Below are 22,515 nucleotides of genomic sequence, written 5' to 3'. Positions count from 1 at the left end.
AAGCTCCTGTCCTGTCTGTCCGCCGGCACTGCTCCAACTGCCTGTGTCTGTCTACTGCTTTGGTCCAATCATATTCAGCGTCCCGTCAGAATCCCCCCCCCCCCACCCACAGTCTGCGAATCAGAGGCAGAGTAGGGCGGGTCTTCACGAAATGCGTGTTGTCTCTTTCAACGGGTTGGAGTCAGAGCGAGAGTTGACAGCGCATATACAGGTAGTCTAATCTGCAGGTACTGTAGCGAGTAGCATAGTTTTGCCAGCAGGCAGTTAGTAGAAAAATATGGCATGTTCAAAGATGGCCAGTAAAATAAAAGTCAACAGTGAAAATCGCTGCAATAATAATTCTTTCTTTCTTTCTTTCTTTCTTTCTTTCTTTCTTTCTTTCTTTCTTTCTTTCTTTCTTTCTTTCTTTCTTTCTTTCTTTCTTTCTTTCTTTCTTTCTTTCTTTCTTTCTTTCTTTCTTTCTTTCTTTCTTTCTTCTTTCTTCTCTCTCTCTCTCTCTCTCTCTCATTCTAGAGAAATACAACCACAAATTGTTATTGGTTTGCTTCTTTTTCTTACAGTACTATATATACTGTACTTTACTGTATATACTGTACCATCCACTGTACTGAAACATCTCAATATAAGTAATCATGGTATGCTGCAAAAGGTGATATGGTATGTGATATGGTACAGTACTGTAAATACCATCTCTCTCTCTATCTCTCTCTCTCTCTCTCTCTCTCTCTCTCTCTCTCTCTCTCTCTCTCTCTCTCTCTGGCTTTATTGAGGAAGGGCACACCTCTATCAGCTGAGTAACAATGTTCATCAAAGTGTTGAGTGCTACAGTGTAGGTTAGTATATTAGGACAAGTGCATACCTACATGTATGACCTATATCTATCTACTACTTTTGGATATGAGCATTTTTTCAATACCCAACTATGTAGTGGCCGCTTGTCGCTAGGCTAGGCCTCCTGCTGGGTCCATTCACTGGAATAACAAAGGAATGACTGGGCCTTTGCTCCAGGTGTGAAATGGTTCTAGTGACAATGATCACATTGAATTCTGGGAGTGTAGTTCTCTCATCAGATAGCTGAATGAACTTGGATCAAGTTCAAGTCCTATCCTGAAAAGTAGTTAGGATTTTACCAGAATGTTTGATAGGACATTGATTGAAAACTATCGTCTCAAATTTGACAATTGATGGCTTATTTTGAAGGTATGAATCTGTAATTTTACATTATGTAACAAAAAAAAGGGAAAATTCTGAGAAGGTGGAGCTAGTTACTTTAGACCTTGAAGGGTTTAAATATTAATGTATATTTTCTAAAATGTTATATGCTTTCCTTGAATCTATGGAACCTCTTGTTGAGGTTTCTTTTGCAAAGTTGGGTAAAGCACACACCACATTTAAATTCATTATTTCCTTCACTGCCTGGCCGTCCCACAGCAAAGAGTGAAACGACTTTCAAACTGCGTAGTAGCCTACATTAGTTAAGCAGTGTTCCTGGCTCTAAAAATGACAGCTAATTGATTAATCAAAGCTATATCACAAAGGGAAATACTTTTGAACAGCTTGTTTAGGCTTGTTAATCTGAAGACTTTCCTGGTCAATTGACAAGGATTACCGTCCTCAGCACATAAAACATTTCAGACAAAACACATGCAAAGAAGAGGGTAAAACCAAAGACCAGATAAAACCAAAGACTACATAAAACCAAAGACCAGATAAAACCAAAGACCAGGTAAAACCAAAGGCCAGTTTATCTGTCTGTCTGCTTATCTGTCTGCTTATCTGTCTGTTTATCTGTCTGTCTGTCTGTCTGTCTGTCTGTCTGTCTGTCTGTCTGTCTGTCTGTCTGTCTGTCTGTCTGTCTGTCTGTCTGTCTGTCTGTCTGTCTGTCTGTCTGTCTGTCTGTCTGTCTGTCTGTCTGTCTGTCTGTCTGTCTGTCTTACCTTCTCTACATCAGCTTTAGTCATGTTGATGTCAGCTTCGATTCTGTCGCAGTTCACCTGGGCTCGGTCAGCCTCCTTACAGTCCCGCTCAAAGCGACGTTTACTCTGCAGGAAGAAGAAGAAGAGAAGAAGAAGAAGAAGAAGAAGAAGAAGAAGAAGAAGAAGAAGAAGAAGAAGAAGAAGAAGAAGAAGAAGAAGAAGAAGAAGAAGAAGAAGAGGAAGAAGAAGAAGAAGAAGAAGAAGAAGAAGAAGAAGAAGAAGAAGAAGAAGAAGAAGAAGAAGAAGAAGAAGAAGAAGAAGAAGAAGAAGAAGAAGAAGAAGAGTAATGTGTAAATAAGTAAGTCTAGAGAGAGAAGTCCCTGTGACGTACTACCTACTATGGCTGGATCCCTTGTGCTTTTCATTCAAGCCATCAGCCCTCAGATCAAAGGAACACTCAGTGACGTTTAAAGTGTTGAGCGAGTTGAATATGGTGCAATTAGTGTTGAATTAGAGTAGAACTGGCTTAAATCGCTGTGTGCACTCGGAGGACTCGGAGGTCTCTCATAGTATGCACAGACAGTGTATTCTCACAAGAGGACTGTCAGAGTAGAGAATCGAGTGACTGTATGTAAACATGCTCTCTCACTCTACATATACACGGACACCACACATTACCTGCATGCATACAACCACCCACACACACATACCCACATACACACACACTCACATATATAACATTATAAACCACTTTCCCCATTTATAATAAATTCTATACATGTACTAATTTATTAATGACTTATAAGATCATATTTTCAGCAGCTTTCACAGAGGCTGGTTTGAGCTGGGTAGTGTAGTTTTATGGAATTTCGATGTCCATTGAAAGCCCTGGGTCTCCTCTGTTTTAGGACTACAACGGTTTCATGACGCTTTATTTCCTCGCATCTAATTAATCCGGTTTCCGCTGGGATGCGCAGAGATATTTCTAAACTCATATTTCGCTAATAATAATGAGAATATACACGTTGACTGTTGTTAGGGTTAGGGTCTTTACTCTTAGCTACATGGAAAAAAATGCAACATTAATTAATACGGAGTGTATTGATCTATTTATGACGTGATATTAATTTCGGGCTTAAGGGGTTAAAGAAGACATATTATGTATCTTTATTATTATTATTATTTATTAACACATCCTGTGCCAAAAACGTCGTACAACGTGTTTCAAGTTCATGCTAATTCTGCCAATCCACGGCGTACGACGTTATTGAGATCATATAAAAAAAATTCACCATGTTATTCATATTTCACTCACGGAGCCTGGTCTGATGCAGTGTGAGCCGGCACAACTCTGCAACGCTTCAATACTGCCCCCTGGTGGATGATCGACACATTGCCAAACCGGAAATGGACGAGTCGATCTCGGTGCCTCTCCGAAATGCGTCCGGCCACTCGCATATTGTTGCGGGACTGTAGACACACGTCCGTGTGTAGCAATCACTGCCATAACGCAATAATCAATACGATTTGGCCGTGTATTATGATTATACAAACCGGAAATGGATTTAGGCGATCGCCGTCAAATAAGTGGGATCTTTTTCCTCCAGTCTCATCGTCGAGCGGTAAGAGGACGCTGACGTTACTTTCAGCCTGTTTGTTTATTATTATCCATGCAAACTGCTCTGATCAATATATCACCCATACTACATAAAGCATTTAACGACGATCACGGAATTATAAACGACCCCCCCCCCCCCCTCCGTTCATCCGCGCATGATCAGTCATAACGTTTAGGATCATGTACAGTTGACATTTTTAATATAGCGTGGATCGGCAACAAACGGCATTTGATAATCTATATATGCGTTTATGCCTATATCTCATGTTCTAGGAATTACTGCAGAAAACGATAAAAACATATTTATATTCTAGATGGTATTTTCGTATGAATGTATGAATGAAAAAGTAAAACGTTCCTACATCCTGAACGATAGATAATCGATGTTGAATGGGCCATAGTAATGTCAATTTAGCAATACAATTTAAAAAGTTATAGCCCTGCAAAGAAGGTGAACATCTCCATAGACTTACAGTGCTGGCAGAGAATGGTATAAGATGCTCAAATTGCGTGGCAGGGAATGTGTTAACAGGTTCAGCGCCAGAGGTCGCTGTGGGCGTATGGCCGTGTGTGCCAGCGCTTTGTTCAATGGGGATAAATGCTGGTGTTTGCAGTGCTAAAACTATATTAAATATTATAGCTATGGATCTAATAACATAGTCGATTGTCATTGAGTTTCTTCTGGTCAAGATGCAAAAAACAGATAATTTTTTCATCCATACATTTCCATTTTATACTGTGGTGAATATGAGTATAGTTTTAGAGTGATTCTGTGTAATCCCAGGAAACACAGCCAAACAGCGTTTTACTGAATTTCATTATAAATCGTGCCATTCCTCGCCTGGATCAATAATCAATCTGAAATCAACGCTAGATTATCGGTATTATGTATCATCATTGTTGTGAAGGATCAGATTAAACCGAATATGTATATTTATTTATATATATATATTTAATTGTATTTGTATATCGTTTGATATCCCCTGTATATTCCTTGTACAATATGCATTGAATATCCCCGTTTCTACTAAACAGCCCATAATAGTTTCATTCTACCATTGGACGAGAACCTGGCGCCAGGTTGCCATACCCCTAGGTTCAAGTTCAATCGTGCCGCCTAACATGTCGAGGCAGCCCCCGGTTCCGCGCAGTAATATGCCGGGCGAAATACGTGTGGTACTATTTGTTCATAGCGCATATATATATGGCGCTCGTAAAGTAGAATTTTCTTTTAGTCCAGTTCTTTACCCTCCAACAGAGTGACAGACGCAAAAGCCTCCCCACGAAGCACGTGCGGTGTAGTAAGGCCTACTTGGCCCAGAATAGGCATTGAGATATCGTGTAGATTAATAGTTGAATGGTCATAGTTTGGCACCATACCGTCGAGTTGGACGTATTCTATTAAGCTAATAATAGTCTACTTATGTATGGTGCATCGTTCGGTTCGAGTTCTACAGTTATCAGTACCCCCATCGTTCCTGACGTTATCTGGACGCTTATCCAGGCTGGTCAGACCCCTAGTGGTGATTGCATCCGAGGGTCAAGAGCGACTGGACCTGTATATTGGATTACTCTACCCGACGACGGCGAGCCTTCCACGGCTCTTGGATTATGCTTTATGTGCTTTGATTATTCCATGGATAAAGGCCAACACTGTCGAGTGTTGGAATTACCCCCCGGAGAGGACTACAGGTGAGGCGGCGCTCTACACGTGAGGTCGCACCACGTCTCTCCGTTGTGGACCGGCAGATACCGTTCCACAGAGGGTCCAGCTGTATTCGTCTGCGGCCCGAGGTTCTGTGGGCACTGGGTCTAAGACTTTGGATTCTCCCAAGACACCGTCGGCCAGATGGGATACCGCCAGCGACTTCTCTAACCCCCCCCCCTCCTACTGTCTTACAACCAGCGGGACCCCCCCCCCCCCTTAGTGTATCCAGCTATAATCATCTAAGTACTATCGCTATCGTTTCCTAAATATTCCAGGTTGTATACTTACTCCCTGCGCAACCAGAGATTGGACATTCAATGTTGATTTACCTACGAATACTCATTTGCCATAAAAGTGCATACTCAACATTTCAAATCATAAATGTAATTAAGTGAATGTTGTATACACCCTTTGCTGTATTAAATATTCGATTTGGTCCATTTGTGTTGGTTCGTTTCATCAGGTGGGAAAGTGTTCATCATACTTATATCTTGTACTGGGTGGCCAGAAGTTAAAGTACATGAGGTAGTGGTATTAAATATCATATCTAACAATACAGTCAGGGAATTGTACCCCTCAGCTACAATTGGTCCTTCGAGCCGGAGGGTAACTAGTGTAATATTAATATAGTGTTATTAATATCGAAATGGCCTATGATGAACACTCCACAAAACGATCCTCCTAACCTAGAACGCCCGCGGCGCAGACGACAGACACCTCAGTACTTAGAGGCTTACACTGTCAGTCAACTACCTAGCCTTCGACAAACGGTAAACGTGGTAAAAGTAGAAAGTAAAATGATGTCTGACCTTATCGACCAGGTTTCCCCGACCACAGAGGCCCTAGTAGGTCCTAATGTAACAGACCAAGCCCACGGTGGGGACCAGGAGGGAATTGACATGCCTTTACCCCCCGCCACTACTAATGAAGTAGTCCCCGACACGCCCCGGGAGGAAGATAGCCCTACAGAGAGGGAACTCTGCACGGAAGAAGAAGAGGAGAGCGCCGAGGAACTAGAGCTCCAGGACTCCCCAACGAGTACCCCCAGGAGCGGTTCACGCAGGAGCGGCTCACCTCCACTACCGCCTTCCCCCAGCGAAGCGGAGAGGATACTACAACAGGCGTTCCTCGTCAGCCTGACAGCCTCTACCGAACGCGATCGGCTCCAAGCACAGACGCTTAGCGAGCGCGAACGTCTCCAAGCCCAGGCGACCAGCGAGCGCGAACACCTCCAAGCACAGCAACGGAGCGAAGAACAGCGCACAAGTCTGGAGATGAGACGCTTCCAGATGGAAGAGAATATGGCAAGAGACCGGGCCGACGCCCAGCGCGCCGCTGCCGGTGCCCAAAGAGAAACAGAGCGCGCCGCCGCCGACACCCAGCGCGCCGCTGCCGGTGCCCAAAGAGACGCAGAGCGCGACAGACTACAAGCGCAACTAATAGAGCAGCTGATCAAAAGGACAACTCCCTCTCCCTCCGCCAGGGGCTCAAGGAACTCGTCGAGACAGCAGTCAAGAGCAGCGTCACCGCAACGAGCAAGCGACCCTGAACTTGACCAACAGACCGAGTCTAGACCCCCCGCAGACCCCTTTCCCATACCGGTCCAAGCGAGACCCAGCTACAAGGAAGGAGCGGCCTACACTGCGGAGAAGCTAAATAAACGATTACAAGATCTGGAAGATTTGATAGAAGAAGAAGAGGGAGAAGAGGAGAACCAAGCCCGACGACAGCACAGTACTCCACCGGACCAGGAGGTCCCATACAGTCCAGGCTATACCCCCGCGGCGCTGCGCTACAGACCCCCGACTCTATTTACGGGTGAGCACGACGCACGACCAGCCCCGAGGAACAGTACCTGGACCAGCGGGCCATGGTACCCTGCCAGTACCAGCCCACAGCGAGGCGCAAGAGGGGACTCGCCCAGGAGGTCTCTCCCCCAACGCTCGCCGATGTATCCGCCATCCACGGCGTCATACAACGCCACGCCGTCATTCCCAGACTTCGCCTATGAGAGTCGAGCACAGTACACGGAGCTCCGGATGTGTTTAGAGACAATGATGGTGGATGTCGTTGATGAACGCCACAAGTATGCAATATTATTGAAGCACCTGAAAGTACCGCGAGCGCACAATATAGCGCTAGCCTATGCTACCTCCTCGACCCCATACACAGCGGCCCTTGCAGTGCTGGATCAAAGATATGGACGTATATGGGATTACGTAATCCAGGAGATAAGGCATATTGACCGCCTACCCCCAGCCACAGACAATCGCTCACTGGACGACCTGTCAATCAAAGTGCAGTCCCTGGTGGGGATGCTGGGAGCTCAACGGGAGAAGGGCAGGCATGAGCTGTACGCCAACTCTAACGTTGAGAGGATTTTGGAGAAGCTGCCACCCGCAAGACAGGAGCGTTTTCGGCGGCAGAGGGACTACCGAGATCCCGACGGCCCCGAGCCATCCCTCCTTGATCTGGCCGACTTCTTGGCGAGAGAGGTCAGCAGCTTACGACTGGACACCTTCGGGCGGAGCACGCCAAGCTCCAGAGAGGGACCCAGGAGAATAAGTGATGGAAGAAGATCGGTGACTGTCATGCACCAATCAGAGTCAGTACCGAGCAGTAAGAGTCACAGCACCCCCTCGAGAAAGGAGAAGTGGAAGATAGCGTGTCCCTACTGTGAGAAAGAACACTGGCTGTCACAATGTGACTCATTCACAAAGATGAATGCAGAAGAAGTGAGCCAATGGATAAAGTCCAACCGGCGCTGTTATCGATGTGCGCGGCCCCACATGGCAGCCGAATGCCGCCTAAAGAAAAGGTGCAGCCGGTGCGATGGAGCCCATCTAGATATACTACACGATAGTAACGGAAGACGGCCTATACCTGCACCACGGAGCGGCACCAAGGCAAGTGTCATGTACATTGACCCCGCCAGCAGCAACGGAGCTCAAGTGCTCTTAAAGGTAGTCCGTGTGACATTGAGCTACCAGAATAAAGTCATGGACACTTACGCTGTCCTTGATGACGGGTCAGAGAAGACCCTTCTGCTCGCCTCCGCTGCGACTCAACTGGGACTGCGGGGGAGCAAGAACGAAATGACGATTCGGACAATAAGAAGAGATTTAAAGACGATAAAGGGCGAGAATGTCTCCTTCACTATCGCAGCCAACGGGCAGCCAGAGCGACGGTACAAGATCACAAATGCTTTCACCAGCCAAGAAATAGGACTCTCGCAGTACACCTACCCTGTCACCAAGTTGATGGATAAATATGTGCACCTGCGCCAATTACCTATCCCGCTCATAGATGGCGCTACCCCGACCCTGTTGATAGGCTCCGACCATGCAGAACTCATAGTCCCGATTGACCGGGTCCATACAGGTCCCCGGGGCTGTCCTGCCGCAGTCGAGACCCGCCTAGGATGGACATTGCAAGGCCCCCTCGCTAAATCTCTCAACCGAACCGCAGCCACTAGCTGCCTCCACTCCAGAGTGGAAGAAGGAGACACCACACTCCTGCAGCCTGTCGAGAAGAAAATAGACTGGCGACGCCGTGCGCTGCTCCGCGCCTCCCTGATCAAAGACGGCTTTGATCTCCGGCAGCAGGCCAGCAGCGACCCCCCAGTATTATTTGCACTACAGAAACACGTCACAGAGGACCCAGCAGCAGATGAAGAGGTCCAACACAGTGTGAAGAACAGTTTCTACGTAGACAACTGTCTACAAAGCGTCTCGACTCAAGAAGAAGCCGAGGCTCTCCTAATCAAGTTACGCGCCTCCCTAATCAAAGGAGGCTTTGATCTCAGGCAGTGGGCCAGCAGTGACCCGCACGTATTGCGCAGCCTCTCCTCCGCAGACAAGGCTGCCAGCAGCGAGACCTGGATGGCGACAATCCCAGGAGAAGCCCAAGAAATGACACTAGGATTAGTCTGGCGCTTCAAAACAGACTCGCTCCACTATAGACACAAACCCTTGGCTCCAGAGCAAGGAAGGTCGGCGGCGATACCGACCACCAGACGGAGTGTGTACAGAACACTCGCCAGACAATATGACCCGCTGGGATGTATTCTACCTTACACCACCAGGGCAAAGATGATTGTACGAGCACTATGGGACAAGGACCAGGGCTGGGACGACCCAATACCCGCACACCTTGCCTCAACATGGAGAGAGTGGGAGACGGAACTCCGCTCACTCCCAGGTGTCAATATACGCCGCAGCTACTTCCCATCCACAGTGAGGCCAGAGACATGCGAGATTGAGCTACACGTCTTCAGCGATGCCTCCGAAGTAGCCTACGGATCGGTTGCTTATTTGCGTGCCCAAGAGATGGGAGGAGAGATACACACTGCTTTCATACTGGCCCGCTCAAGGATAGCCCCACGTAAGCAACAATCTATCCCACGTCTAGAGCTCTGCGCAGCCCTCGCAGGAGCGCATCTAGCCACGTTAATCCAACGTGAACTCACCATTCCGGTGCATAGAACAATCTTGTGGTCAGATTCCACGACAGTACTCACATGGATTAAGTCTGATTCATGCAGATACAAAGTCTTCGTGGGAGTCAGAGTCACCGAGATTCAGGAACTAACAGAAGAAGCAAGCTGGAGGTATGTGGATACCAAACACAACCCAGCTGACGTCATCACCCGGGGAATGTCCCTGGATGACCTAACCCGTCGCAACATCTACAGTGACGGACCAGCATTCCTCCAGCTCCCGGAAGGAGATTGGCCTATGCCCACCCCGAGGGAAGCAAGTAGCGAGGAGGCTGAGAACAAAAAGCCCATGTTCTGTGGACTGAGCACTGTCGCCTCCACAGACCCGAACATAGATGACTGCATTACCCTAGAGAGTGCGCAACAAAGGACATTCCTGCGGCACCACCCAGAGATTCAGTCCACCACTGACATGTCAGCAGCTGACTACGAAGAAGCAGAACTTCTTCTACTACAACGAGCCCAGAGAGACTCGTTCCCCGATGAGCTAGACTGTCTACAGGGAGGAAACCCCGTCCCATCAGACAGCAGACTGATTCACCTGGCACCAGAGAGTGACGCACATAATCTCATCAGAGTGGGTGGTCGCCTGCGGAGAGCCCCCGATCTACCAGATGACATTAAGCACCCGATCGTCTTGAACAGCCGACACAAGGTCACAGAGCTGATCATAAAGAAATACGACGAGGATGTGCACCACGCAGGAGCAGAGAGAGTCTTCGCGGAGATCAGACGTCGTTATTGGATATTACAAGGGAGAGAAGCAGTACGGCGCTTCCAGCGAACCTGTCTAGACTGCCGTAAGTGGCGCGCGCAGCCCAGCATACCACGGATGGCTGACCTACCCCCCTGTCGCCTCCGAATCGGCGACAAGCCATTCCACTCCACAGGCATGGACTGTTTTGGCCCGTTGTATATAAAGAGAGGAAGAGGCACCGAGAAGCGGTGGGGTATTGTATTCAAATGCATGACCACCAGAGCGATACATATCGAGCTCCTTCCGACCATGAGCACAGACTCATTCCTTATGGCCTTCCGGAGATTCATATCACGGAAAGGACAACCGTCTACATTGTTGTCTGATCACGGGACCAACTTCAAAGGCGGAGAAAGAGAGCTGAGAGAGAGCTTCCAAGCTATGGGCCCAGAACTTAAGACCCACCTCGCTCCAGCCCAGGTTGACTTCCAGTTTAATCCCCCGAACGCACCCCACTTCGGTGGAACCTGGGAACGAGAAGTACGTTCTATAAAGACAGCCCTGTATGCCGTACTCGGAGCCCAGACTGTGGCAGAGGAAGTCCTAATGACAGTCCTCACGGAGATCGAGGGAGTATTGAACTCAAAGCCCCTCGGTTACGTCTCCAGTGATGTAGCAGATGTCGACCCAGTCACCCCCAACACACTCCTAATGGGGCGGCTGGACCCCGCGCTACCCCAGACAATGTACAGGCCCGAAGAAGCGAACGGCCGAAGAATGTGGAGGTACAGCCAAGTACTAGCTGACAAGTTTTGGAGCAGCTTCCTACTTCACTACCTACCGTCTCTACAGACCCGCCAGAAGTGGGTAAAAGAGAGAGACAATTTGACAGAAGGAACAGTCGTCATGATAGTTGACCAGTCACTCCCCAGAGCTATGTGGCCGGCTGGCCGCGTAAGCAAAGTGATCACCGGTGCCGATGGCAAGGTCCGAGCAGCTGAAGTACTCGTCCAAGGGCGCACCTACACACGGCCCGTGGCGAGGCTCATAGAACTGCCCCGACTCCCAGATACTATCGATGATGACCATGACCCTATGACTTTGTGAGTTGACTGACCTTACAGCGGACCTTGAGTGGAAGACAGTGCGGTTAAATCTGTCTCTGCTTAGCTAATTAGGTGGGACTAATTAGGGGGCGGCTGTTGTGAAGGATCAGATTAAACCGAATATGTATATTTATTTATATATATATATTTAATTGTATTTGTATATCGTTTGATATCCCCTGTATATTCCTTGTACAATATGCATTGAATATCCCTGTTTCTACTAAACAGCCCATAATAGTTTCATTCTACCATTGGACGAGAACCTGGCGCCAGGTTGCCATACCCCTAGGTTCAAGTTCAATCGTGCCGCCTAACATGTCGAGGCAACCCCCGGTTCCGCGCAGTAATATGCCGGGCGAAATACGTGTGGTACTATTTGTTCATAGCGCATATATATATGGCGCTCGTAAAGTAGAACTTTCTTTTAGTCCAGTTCTTTACCCTCCAACAGAGTGACAGACGCAAAAGCCTCCCCACGAAGCATGTGCGGTGTAGTAAGGCCTACTTGGCCCAGAATAGGCATTGAGATATCGTGTAGATTAATAGTTGAATGGTCATAGTTTGGCACCATACCGTCGAGTTGGACGTATTCTATTAAGCTAATAATAGTCTACTTATGTATGGTGCATCGTTCGGTTCGAGTTCTACAGTTATCAGTACCCCCATCGTTCCTGACGTTATCTGGACGCTTATCCAGGCTGGTCAGACCCCTAGTGGTGATTGCATCCGAGGAGCTCCGGGTCAAGAGCGACTGGACCTGTATATTGGATTACTCTACCCGACGACGGCGAGCCTTCCACGGCTCTTGGATTATGCTTTATGTGCTTTGATTATTCCATGGATAAAGGCCAACACTGTCGAGTGTTGGAATTACCCGCCGGAGAGGACTACAGGTGAGGCGGCGCTCTACACGTGAGGTCGCACCACGTCTCTCCGTTGTGGACCGGCAGATACCGTTCCACAGAGGGTCCAGCTGTATTCGTCTGCGGCCCGAGGTTCTGTGGGCACTGGGTCTAAGACTTTGGATTCTCCCAAGACACCGTCGGCCAGATGGGATACCGCCAGCGACTTCTCTAACCCCCCCCCCCTCCTACTGTCTTACAACCAGCGGGACCCCCCCCCCCCCCCTTAGTGTATCCAGCTATAATCATCTAAGTACTATCGCTATCGTTTCCTAAATATTCCAGGTTGTATACTTACTCCCTGCGCAACCAGAGATTGGACATTCAATGTTGATTTACCTACGAATACTCATTTGCCATAAAAGTGCATACTCAACATTTCAAATCATAAATGTAATTAAGTGAATGTTGTATACACCCTTTGCTGTATTAAATATTCGATTTGGTCCATTTGTGTTGGTTCGTTTCATCAGGTGGGAAAGTGTTCATCATACTTATATCTTGTACTGGGTGGCCAGAAGTTAAAGTACATGAGGTAGTGGTATTAAATATCATATCTAACAATACAGTCAGGGAATTGTACCCCTCAGCTACAATCATCATGAAAGGGTGGGGGGGGGGGGGGGGTTCGTTTTTCTATGCTTCGATCGCCACCAACGGAATACGCTACACAGTATATTATAGACACACGCTCCGATCGCGTGGAAAGAATTATCGGATCAACGCAAGATTGATAACATATAGTCCTTACCTTGTCTATGATGTACTGCAAAAAGAATAATCCAATTATCTGATCGCCATTCCAAATACTGATTGCGATCGTGTTTCCAACGTAATCCAGCATTGAACATGAACGGGGGGGGCCCGAGCCTCGTCGATGCATCCGCTATAAGCGCTTGTCTTGCCGGAGTATTTAGACCCTGCCCGCACGCCACAGCTCGGCCCAGACAACAAGCCACATAGTTTCAAATGGAGTGCAATAGCGGCCGCAAGGCGTTAGGTGGCGGTATTGGACGTTTGCGATCTCAGACCCATTCCCAATGATAACATCAGGCTGGATGGATGAATTATGAATGGAAATATCGAATAAAAGAAATAATGATGAAAACCCGACTTTTTTCGGGTTTGGCGCCCAACGTTCGGCGAGTTAACCCGAAATATGTCGGGTCTGTTGTCCAATGTGTTAAAGGGGACATATTGTGTATCTTTATTATTATAGTTATATTTATGAAGTGTTTTCAGAGGAGTCATTAGGGTTAGAGGTTAGGGTTAGAGGGTACTTACAGACTCCAACTGTTTCCATGAGTTTTCAATGTGGTGCTGAGCCCGGCGGCCATCTTGGAAATGCTGCAGTGAAGATAATGAGACAGAGACTGGGTGAGACAGTGAGATAATAAGATAGTGAGACAGTGAGATAATAAGACAGTGAGACAGTGAGATAATAAGACAGTGAGACAGTGAGATAATAAGACAGTGAGACAGTGAGATAATAAGACAGTGAGATAATAAGACAGTGAGACAGTGAGATAATAAGACAGTGACTGGGTGATACAGTGACAGTGAGATCATGAAACAGTGAGATAATAAGACAGTGAGACAGTGAGATAATAAGACAGTGAGACAGTGAGATAATAAGACAGTGACTGGGTGATACAGTGACAGTGAGATCATGAAACAGTGAGATAATAAGACAGTGAGACAGTGAGATAATAAGACAGTGAGATAATAAGACAATGAGATAATAAGACAGTGAGACAGTGAAATAATAGGACAGTGAGACAGTGAGATAATAAGACAGTGAGACAGTGAGATAATAAGACAGTGAGACAGTGAGATAATAAGACAGTGAGATAATAAGACAGTGAGACAGTGAGATAATAAGACAGTGAGACAGTGAGATAATAAGACAGTGAGACAGTGAGATAATAAGACAGTGAGACAGTGAGATAATAAGACAGTGAGACAGTGAGATAATAAGACAGTGAGATAATAAGACAGTGATACAGTGAGACAGTGAGATAATAAGACAGTGAGACAGTGAGATAATAAGACAGTGAGACAGTGAGATAATAAGACAGTGAGACAGTGAGATAATAAGACAGTGAGATAATAAGACAGTGAGACAGTGAGATAATAAGACAGTGAGATAGTGAGACAGTAAGATAGTGAGACAGTGAGATAGTGAGACAGTAAGATAGTGAGATAGTGAGACAGTGAGATAGTGAGATAGTGAGACAGTGAGATAGTGAGACAGTGAGATAATGAGACAGTGAGATAGTGAGACAGTGAGATAGTGAGACAGTGATATAGTGAGACAGTGAGATAGTGAGACAGTGATATAGTGAGACAGTGAGATAGTGAGACAGTGATATAGTGAGACAGTGAGATAGTGAGACAGTGAGATAGTGAGACAGTGAGATAATGAGACAGTGAGATAATACAGTGAGTGAGATAATACAGTGAGATAATGACACAGTGAAATAATGACACAGTGAGATAGTAGACAGTGAGACAATGAGACAGTGAGATAATGAGACAGTGAGATAATACAGTGAGATAATGACTGTGAAATAGTGAGACAGTGAGGTGAGACAGTAACTGGGTGATACAGTGAGACAGTGAGATAATAAGACAGTGACTGGGTGATACAGTGACAGTGAGATCATGAAACAGTGAGATAATAAGACAGTGAGACAGTGAGATAATAAGACAGTGAGATAATAAGACAATGAGATAATAAGACAGTGAGACAGTGAAATAATAGGACAGTGAGACAGTGAGATAATAAGACAGTGAGACAGTGAGATAATAAGACAGTGAGACAGTGAGATAATAAGACAGTGAGATAATAAGACAGTGAGACAGTGAGATAATAAGACAGTGAGACAGTGAGATAATAAGACAGTGAGACAGTGAGATAATAAGACAGTGAGACAGTGAGATAATAAGACAGTGAGACAGTGAGATAATAAGACAGTGAGATAATAAGACAGTGATACAGTGAGACAGTGAGATAATAAGACAGTGAGACAGTGAGATAATAAGACAGTGAGACAGTGAGATAATAAGACAGTGAGACAGTGAGATAATAAGACAGTGAGATAATAAGACAGTGAGACAGTGAGATAATAAGACAGTGAGATAGTGAGACAGTAAGATAGTGAGACAGTGAGATAGTGAGACAGTAAGATAGTGAGATAGTGAGACAGTGAGATAGTGAGATAGTGAGACAGTGAGATAGTGAGACAGTGAGATAATGAGACAGTGAGATAGTGAGACAGTGAGATAGTGAGACAGTGATATAGTGAGACAGTGAGATAGTGAGACAGTGATATAGTGAGACAGTGAGATAGTGAGACAGTGATATAGTGAGACAGTGAGATAGTGAGACAGTGAGATAGTGAGACAGTGAGATAATGAGACAGTGAGATAATACAGTGAGTGAGATAATACAGTGAGATAATGACACAGTGAAATAATGACACAGTGAGATAGTAGACAGTGAGACAATGAGACAGTGAGATAATGAGACAGTGAGATAATACAGTGAGATAATGACTGTGAAATAGTGAGACAGTGAGGTGAGACAGTAACTGGGTGATACAGTGAGACAGTGAGATAATGAGACAGTGAGATAATGAGACAGAGACAATGAGACAATGAGACAGTGCAACAGTGAGATAATGAGACTGAGAGGACCTATTATAAGACCATTAGACCAGCATCATATGATTCTAGAGAGGACCTATTATAAGACCATTAGACCAGCATCATATGATTCTAGAGACAACCTATTATAAGACCATTAGACCAGCATCATATGATTCTAGAGACAACCTATTATAAGACCATTAGACCAGCATCATATGATTCTAGAGACGACCTATTATAAGACCATTAGACCAGCATCATATGATTCTAGAGACAACCTATTATAAGACCATTAGACCAGCATCATATGATTCTAGAGAGGACCTTTCCATTCTGGAGACCATGACAGAGCAGTCTATATCAATATGTGCTTTCAGACCATCACAAGCGCAGAGCTGAGCTTAGCTAGATCATTGTTTTCAAAGAAGGGTGTGGTCACAATCATGTGACAGCTGAAACATCACCTAATTGGTTGATGCGGCGCCACCCCAGCGTCAACTCATTTCATTTATCTATTAGTTCTGTTATAGAGATAAGCCACACCCACCTCTCCACCCACTGCTCCCTGAAAGACAGCTCCACTCAGGATACAACACACACACACACACACACACACACACACACACACACACACACACACACACACACACACACACACACACACACACACACACACACACACACACACACACACACACACACACACACACACACACACACACACACACACACACACACACACACACACACACACACACACACACACACACACACACACACACACACACACACACACACACACACACACACACACACACACACACACACACACACACACACACACACACACACACACACACACACACACACACACACACACACACACACACACACACACACACACACACACACACACACACACACACACACACACACACACACACACACACACACACACACACACACACACACACACACACACACACACACACACACACACACACACACACACACACACACACACACACACACACACACACACACACACACACACACACTCCCTCCATATTATTTCCAGCCAGTTGTTCCAAACACAAGACTGTTCCATTAAATGTCAACTCTACTGTTTAGCTATGTGTGTGAGTGTGTGTGTGTGTGTGTGTGTGTGTGTGTGTGTGTGTGTGTGTGTGTGTGTGTGTGTGTGTGTGTGTGTGTGGGCCAACCTGCTGCTATGTTCACTGACCTGAATAAATGACCCAGTTTTCCAGAATTTATTGAATATGGTTGTTGATGCGTTTTAAGACTGATCAGTATATCAATATCCATGGTGTATTGTCTGTCTGTGTTAAAATGATTGCCAATGTTGTCTAAATCAGATTTATCACGAAATAATTAGTGAAATATTTGAGAAGGTCAGTTGGGTTTGATCCTGTGGAACCAATATGATGAACATAAACTGGTCTGTGGATTCAAATTCACATTATATACTAGATAGCTTTTCTTAAGCAGCCTACACTGCACTGACTCCCCATGGAATATACTGTAGGATTGTATTTAAGGTGTCCCTCCTCAGTCACCAGTGTCTTCACAGAAGTCCCCCCCCTACCTTAAGGAACTCCTCACCCCCCAATCCTCCACCCGCACCCTACACTCCTCCAGCAACTGGCGCTGCTGGCTCTCCGGCTAGTGACGTCACTGGCGCGCCGGCTGTTGTGGAGGGGGGGGGGGGGGCAACCGCGGGGGGGCGGGGACGCTCTCTCGTTGTCGGAACACAGTGTGAGAAGAGCATTTATGCAGGTGAACACCAGGAAGGCTGCTGGCCCAGATGGTATAACAGGACGCATACTTAAGTCCTGTGCCAACCAGCTGGCCCCGGTGTTCACCGCCATATTTAATCAATCCCTGGCGGAGTCAGTGGTCCCTGCCTGCTTCAAGATGTCTACCATCATCCCTGTACCGAAGAAACCCTCCCCAACATGTCCAAATGACTACAGACCGGTGGCACTCACCTCTGTGGTCATGAAATGTTTCGAGAGGCTGGTCAAGGACCACATTTGTGCCTCCCTCCCCAGTGATATGGACCCTATGCAATTTGCATACAGGACAAACAGGTCCACTGACGACGCGGTCTCCCAGGTACTGCACAGCACCCTCTCTCACCTTGACCGTCAGAAGGGGGGCTATGTGAGACTGTTGTTCATTGACTACAGCTCAGCGTTCAACACCATAGTCCCCACCAGACTGGTGGACAAGCTGATCGAGCTGGGTCTGAGCTCCGCCCTGAGCGCCTGGGTACTGGACTTTCTGAGTGAAAGACCCCAGGCGGTCAGGGTGGGGGGTCAGACCTCCAACACCATCACCCTGAGCATCGGGTCCCCCCAGGGCTGTGTTCTGAGCCCCCTGCTGTACTCACTCTACATACACGATTGTGTGGCCAAGTTCAGCTCCAACTCCATAGTGAAGTTCGCAGACGACACGGTGGTGGTGGGGCTGATCTCGGACAACGACGAGAAGGCCTACCGGGAGGAGGTTGAGGTACTGGAACGCTGGTGCCAGGACAACAGCCTGCTCCTGAACATTGGTAAAACCAAGGAGCTGATCGTGGATTATAGGAGAGGACAGCAGGAGACACACACACCACTGATGATTAACGGGGCTACCGTGGACAGGGTGAGCAGCTTTAAGTACCTGGGGGTCCACATCTCAGAGGATCTGACATGGTCAACACACATAGACACAGTAGTAAAGAAGGCGAAACAGCGCCTCTACCACCTGAGACAGTTAAGGAAGTTCAGAGTATCGGGGAAGATACTCCAGTCCTTCTACTCAGGAGCTGTAGAGAGCATCTTGACCGGAAACATCACTGCCTGGTATGGAAACAGCACGGCACAGGACAAGAAGGCCCTACAGAGAGTGGTGCACTCAGCCAAGCGTACCACGGGTATTGCACTACCTCCCCTGCAGGTTCTATACAACAAGAGGTGCAAATCCAGAGCCTGCAGAATAATGAAAGACCCCCACCACCCCAATAACAGCCTGTTTCAGCTGCTGAGGTCAGGCAGATGCCTGCGAACCCCAGCTACTAGGACAGAGAGGCTTAGGCTCAGCTTCTTCCCCCAGGCCATCAGAGTCTTGAACAATGAACATTGAGTACCACAGAACACTGAACTATCCACACATAAGCACACATGAGCACACACACGACACGCACGCTGTGCACACTCACACACTAGCAGCCACTTTAACACTTTAACATGAGCGGGCACACACTCATGCCGCACACACCCACACTTAAATTAGTATTAGCAACAGTAACAGTGTATTGCACTACCAAAGCTACCTAGCATGTCCTATATGCTCTGTAAATAACTATGTACAAATACCGAGATGTCACACCATGTTACCTGTTACCTGTTATTGCACAATGTTTTTTGTATTGGATTCTATTATATGTTGTACCACTGTATTGCACATCGTTGCGGGCAAGACCACCCGCATTTCATTGTATACTCGTATGCCGTGACAAATAAAACTCTTGACTTGACAACCCAGGACCAGGCTCCGCACCATGGGAGATCTGGCCTTCGCTTTGTTTTTAACCTGTAGTAGCACTCTGAGATTTCATTGTGAAATGTAGAGTGCACTACAAATAAAATGTATTATTATTATTATTATTATTATTATTATTATTATTATTATTATTATTATTATTATTATTATTATTATTATTATTATTATAATTATTATTATTATTATTATTATTATTATTACAAACTGCTGTTCACTGTTCACACAGCACAACTCCGCCGGGGATCTTGAAGTCATTGTGATGTCGTTTCAGACTACATGACTGATCAGTGACAGGGTTCACACACTACAAGATCTTTCACCAGGAGGAATCCCAGACGAGTCCGTCTCCAAACTACGCTTTGTCACAAAAACACACGCAAGAAGTGACACAGGTTTTGGTCGTGGAGGTATTTGTTTTGGTCAGAGGAAGACACTGGAGAAAACACAAGGCAAGGTTTCAGAAAAAGATAGCGAAGAACAAAGCCAACTTGTCAACTGCATTCTGGTGATGAGCTGGTTACCAGAGTAACCAGTTATTTCACTGTGGTAATGCGCTGGTTATTTCACTGTAGTAATGCACTGGTTATTTCACTGTGGTAATGCACTGGTTATTTCACTGTGGTAATGCACTGGTTATTTCACTGTGGTAATGCACTGGTTATTTCACTGTGGTAATACACTGGTTATTTCACTGTGGTAATACACTGGTTATTTCACTGTGGTAATGCACTGGTTATTTCACTGTGGTAATGCACTGGTTATTTCACTGTGGTAATGCGCTGGTTATTTCACTGTGGTAATGCGCTGGTTATTTCACTGTGGTAATGCACTGGTTATTTCACTGTGGTAATACACTGGTTATTTCACTGTGGTAATGCACTGGTTATTTCACTGTGGTAATGCACTGGTTATTTCACTGTGGTAATACACTGGTTATTTCACTGTGGTAATACACTGGTTATTTCACTGTGGTAATACACTGGTTATTTCACTGTGGTAATACACTGGTTATTTCACTGTGGTAATGCACTGGTTATTTCACTGTGGTAATACACTGGTTATTTCACTGTGGTAATGCACTGGTTATTTCACTGTGGTAATGCACTGGTTATTTCACTGTGGTAATGCGCTGGTTATTTCACTGTGGTAATGCGCTGGTTATTTCACTGTGGTAATGCGCTGGTTATTTCACTGTGGTAATGCACTGGTTATTTCACTCTGATACTGTGCGTGTGTGTGTGCGTGTGCGTGCGCGTGTGTGTGTGTGTGCATGTGTGCGTGCGTGTGTGTGTGTTTTACCGACTTGCGCTCTGCCTTCAGCTCCTGTGTGTACCGGCTGAGCTCGCTGGTGATGTGTGTGTGGAGGTTCTCAGCGATGACCTCCCTCTGGCCAGCGTAGTCACCCAGCTCTCTCAGGGTCGCCACAAACGCACGGCAGGAAGAAAACCTGAACACATAGAGGAGGAGGAGAAGAGGAGGAGGAAGAAGAGGAAGAAGATGGTGATGATGATTATTTGATTATATATTGATAACGGCTATACACTAAGGCCATGGTTACACTGGGGGAAAACAGCAACGTTGTATTTTCGAATGATTACGTTTGCATGTCCAAGTTAAAAGGAAACGCCGTTTTGGCAGGAAAACACGTTTTCCTAGCGACAACGCTGAAAGGGTGTTTTCGTTTTGGAAACTCGCCGACAACAGTGCCATGTAATTTGCGCAAGCCGGATACGGAGCCGTTCTTGCCCAATGCCCATGCGCAGTAGTAGACACCGACGCCAAATTCTCCCCTGGCTGGACCTACACAGGATATCAGCTGCGTCCTCCTCAGATTACCTGTAGCTGCGGCTAAACTAAGCTCACGTGTTGTCAAGTTATTGTTATAAGGAACCCAGTCCAAACTACAACAGTCTGCATCCCCTTAACAATTGTTTGTATTGAGCCGTATTGTATTGTACCAATCTGCACTGTGTTAAATAACGTTTTCATCCATTCATTCTACTAGCATTAACCCTTTGCCGCCTGACCACGAGTTAATACGGGTTTCGAATCCATGCGTTGTGGACAGAATCACGTATAAAGCCGTGGCAAGTTGTTATTGCTTTTATTCCATTTTAATAACCGGGTCAAGGTCGCGGAGCGGCACTGCATATATTCCATAGTCTGTGAATTCGAGGATGTGCAATACCAGCCAGATCCTCTTAGGGGCGCCCTCGCTCCACTGCAGTATGCCCTGTGGGCGAATGGATAACTTTATTTTTTTTCCTTTCAATGGAGATTTTTAGTACCCGGATTCTGAATCAGCATCCTGTACCGTGCATTACGTTTCGAATCGCAGATTTCACCATGGAATAAGGGGATTTATGATCAGCAAATGGACATATCGATCTACCAGATGCCGATCGATAACGGGGAAATGCTCGGGGGTATCCCACCGGCTCATGGTAAGATCTTTTTCACGTAAATTACAGCCGGATCAGAGCTTGCTAAGATACGCAGCCAGCCGATCGGCGTATGTGGCTAGTTAGACGAACACTGCTATTGGTAATAAATAATAATAAACGACGTCCCCCGCCCCCCCCCCCCCCCCCTTTCATGCATACATGCTTTGGGACATTCCCGATGATATGCAGTTTGAGTTATTTCTTTAGCATCTGTAAAACGGAAATGCCGTTTGATATAACGTTAGCAGCTATTAGCCCTATAACTAGCCTTCCAGAACATATACGAGACAAAATCCGCTATAATCCTTATATTCACGGCGCTATAAAATGACCTATTGATGAATTTTTTTTTCTTTAGGCCATTTTGACGGGACGGTTTATGAACTCAATTGACAATGAGAA

The 22,515-nt window shown here is 46.2% G+C and overlaps 1 protein-coding gene across 1 annotated transcript in view; it reads right to left on the bottom strand.

Annotated features, from left to right (window-relative positions):
* fnbp1a (formin binding protein 1a) overlaps nt 1–22,515 on the bottom strand; it is a gene marked incomplete at its 3' end in the record, with an annotated part of 88,468 nt that overhangs the window by 27,757 nt on the left and 38,196 nt on the right. The window contains exons 4-6 of the mRNA XM_084309308.1: nt 20,969–21,116; nt 13,733–13,795; nt 1,938–2,042 (exon numbers count right to left, since the gene is read on the bottom strand). Of these exons, the coding sequence (XP_084165434.1) occupies nt 1,938–2,042; nt 13,733–13,795; nt 20,969–21,116 (316 nt within the window). The remainder of the gene's footprint in view (nt 1–1,937; nt 2,043–13,732; nt 13,796–20,968; nt 21,117–22,515) is intronic.

The sequence above is a fragment of the Notolepis coatsorum genome (assembly GCF_963971535.1).
Source record: "Notolepis coatsorum genome assembly, chromosome: 2".
NCBI lineage: Eukaryota > Metazoa > Chordata > Actinopteri > Aulopiformes > Paralepididae > Notolepis > Notolepis coatsorum.
This window is presented reverse-complemented; position numbering and strand designations above follow the sequence as displayed.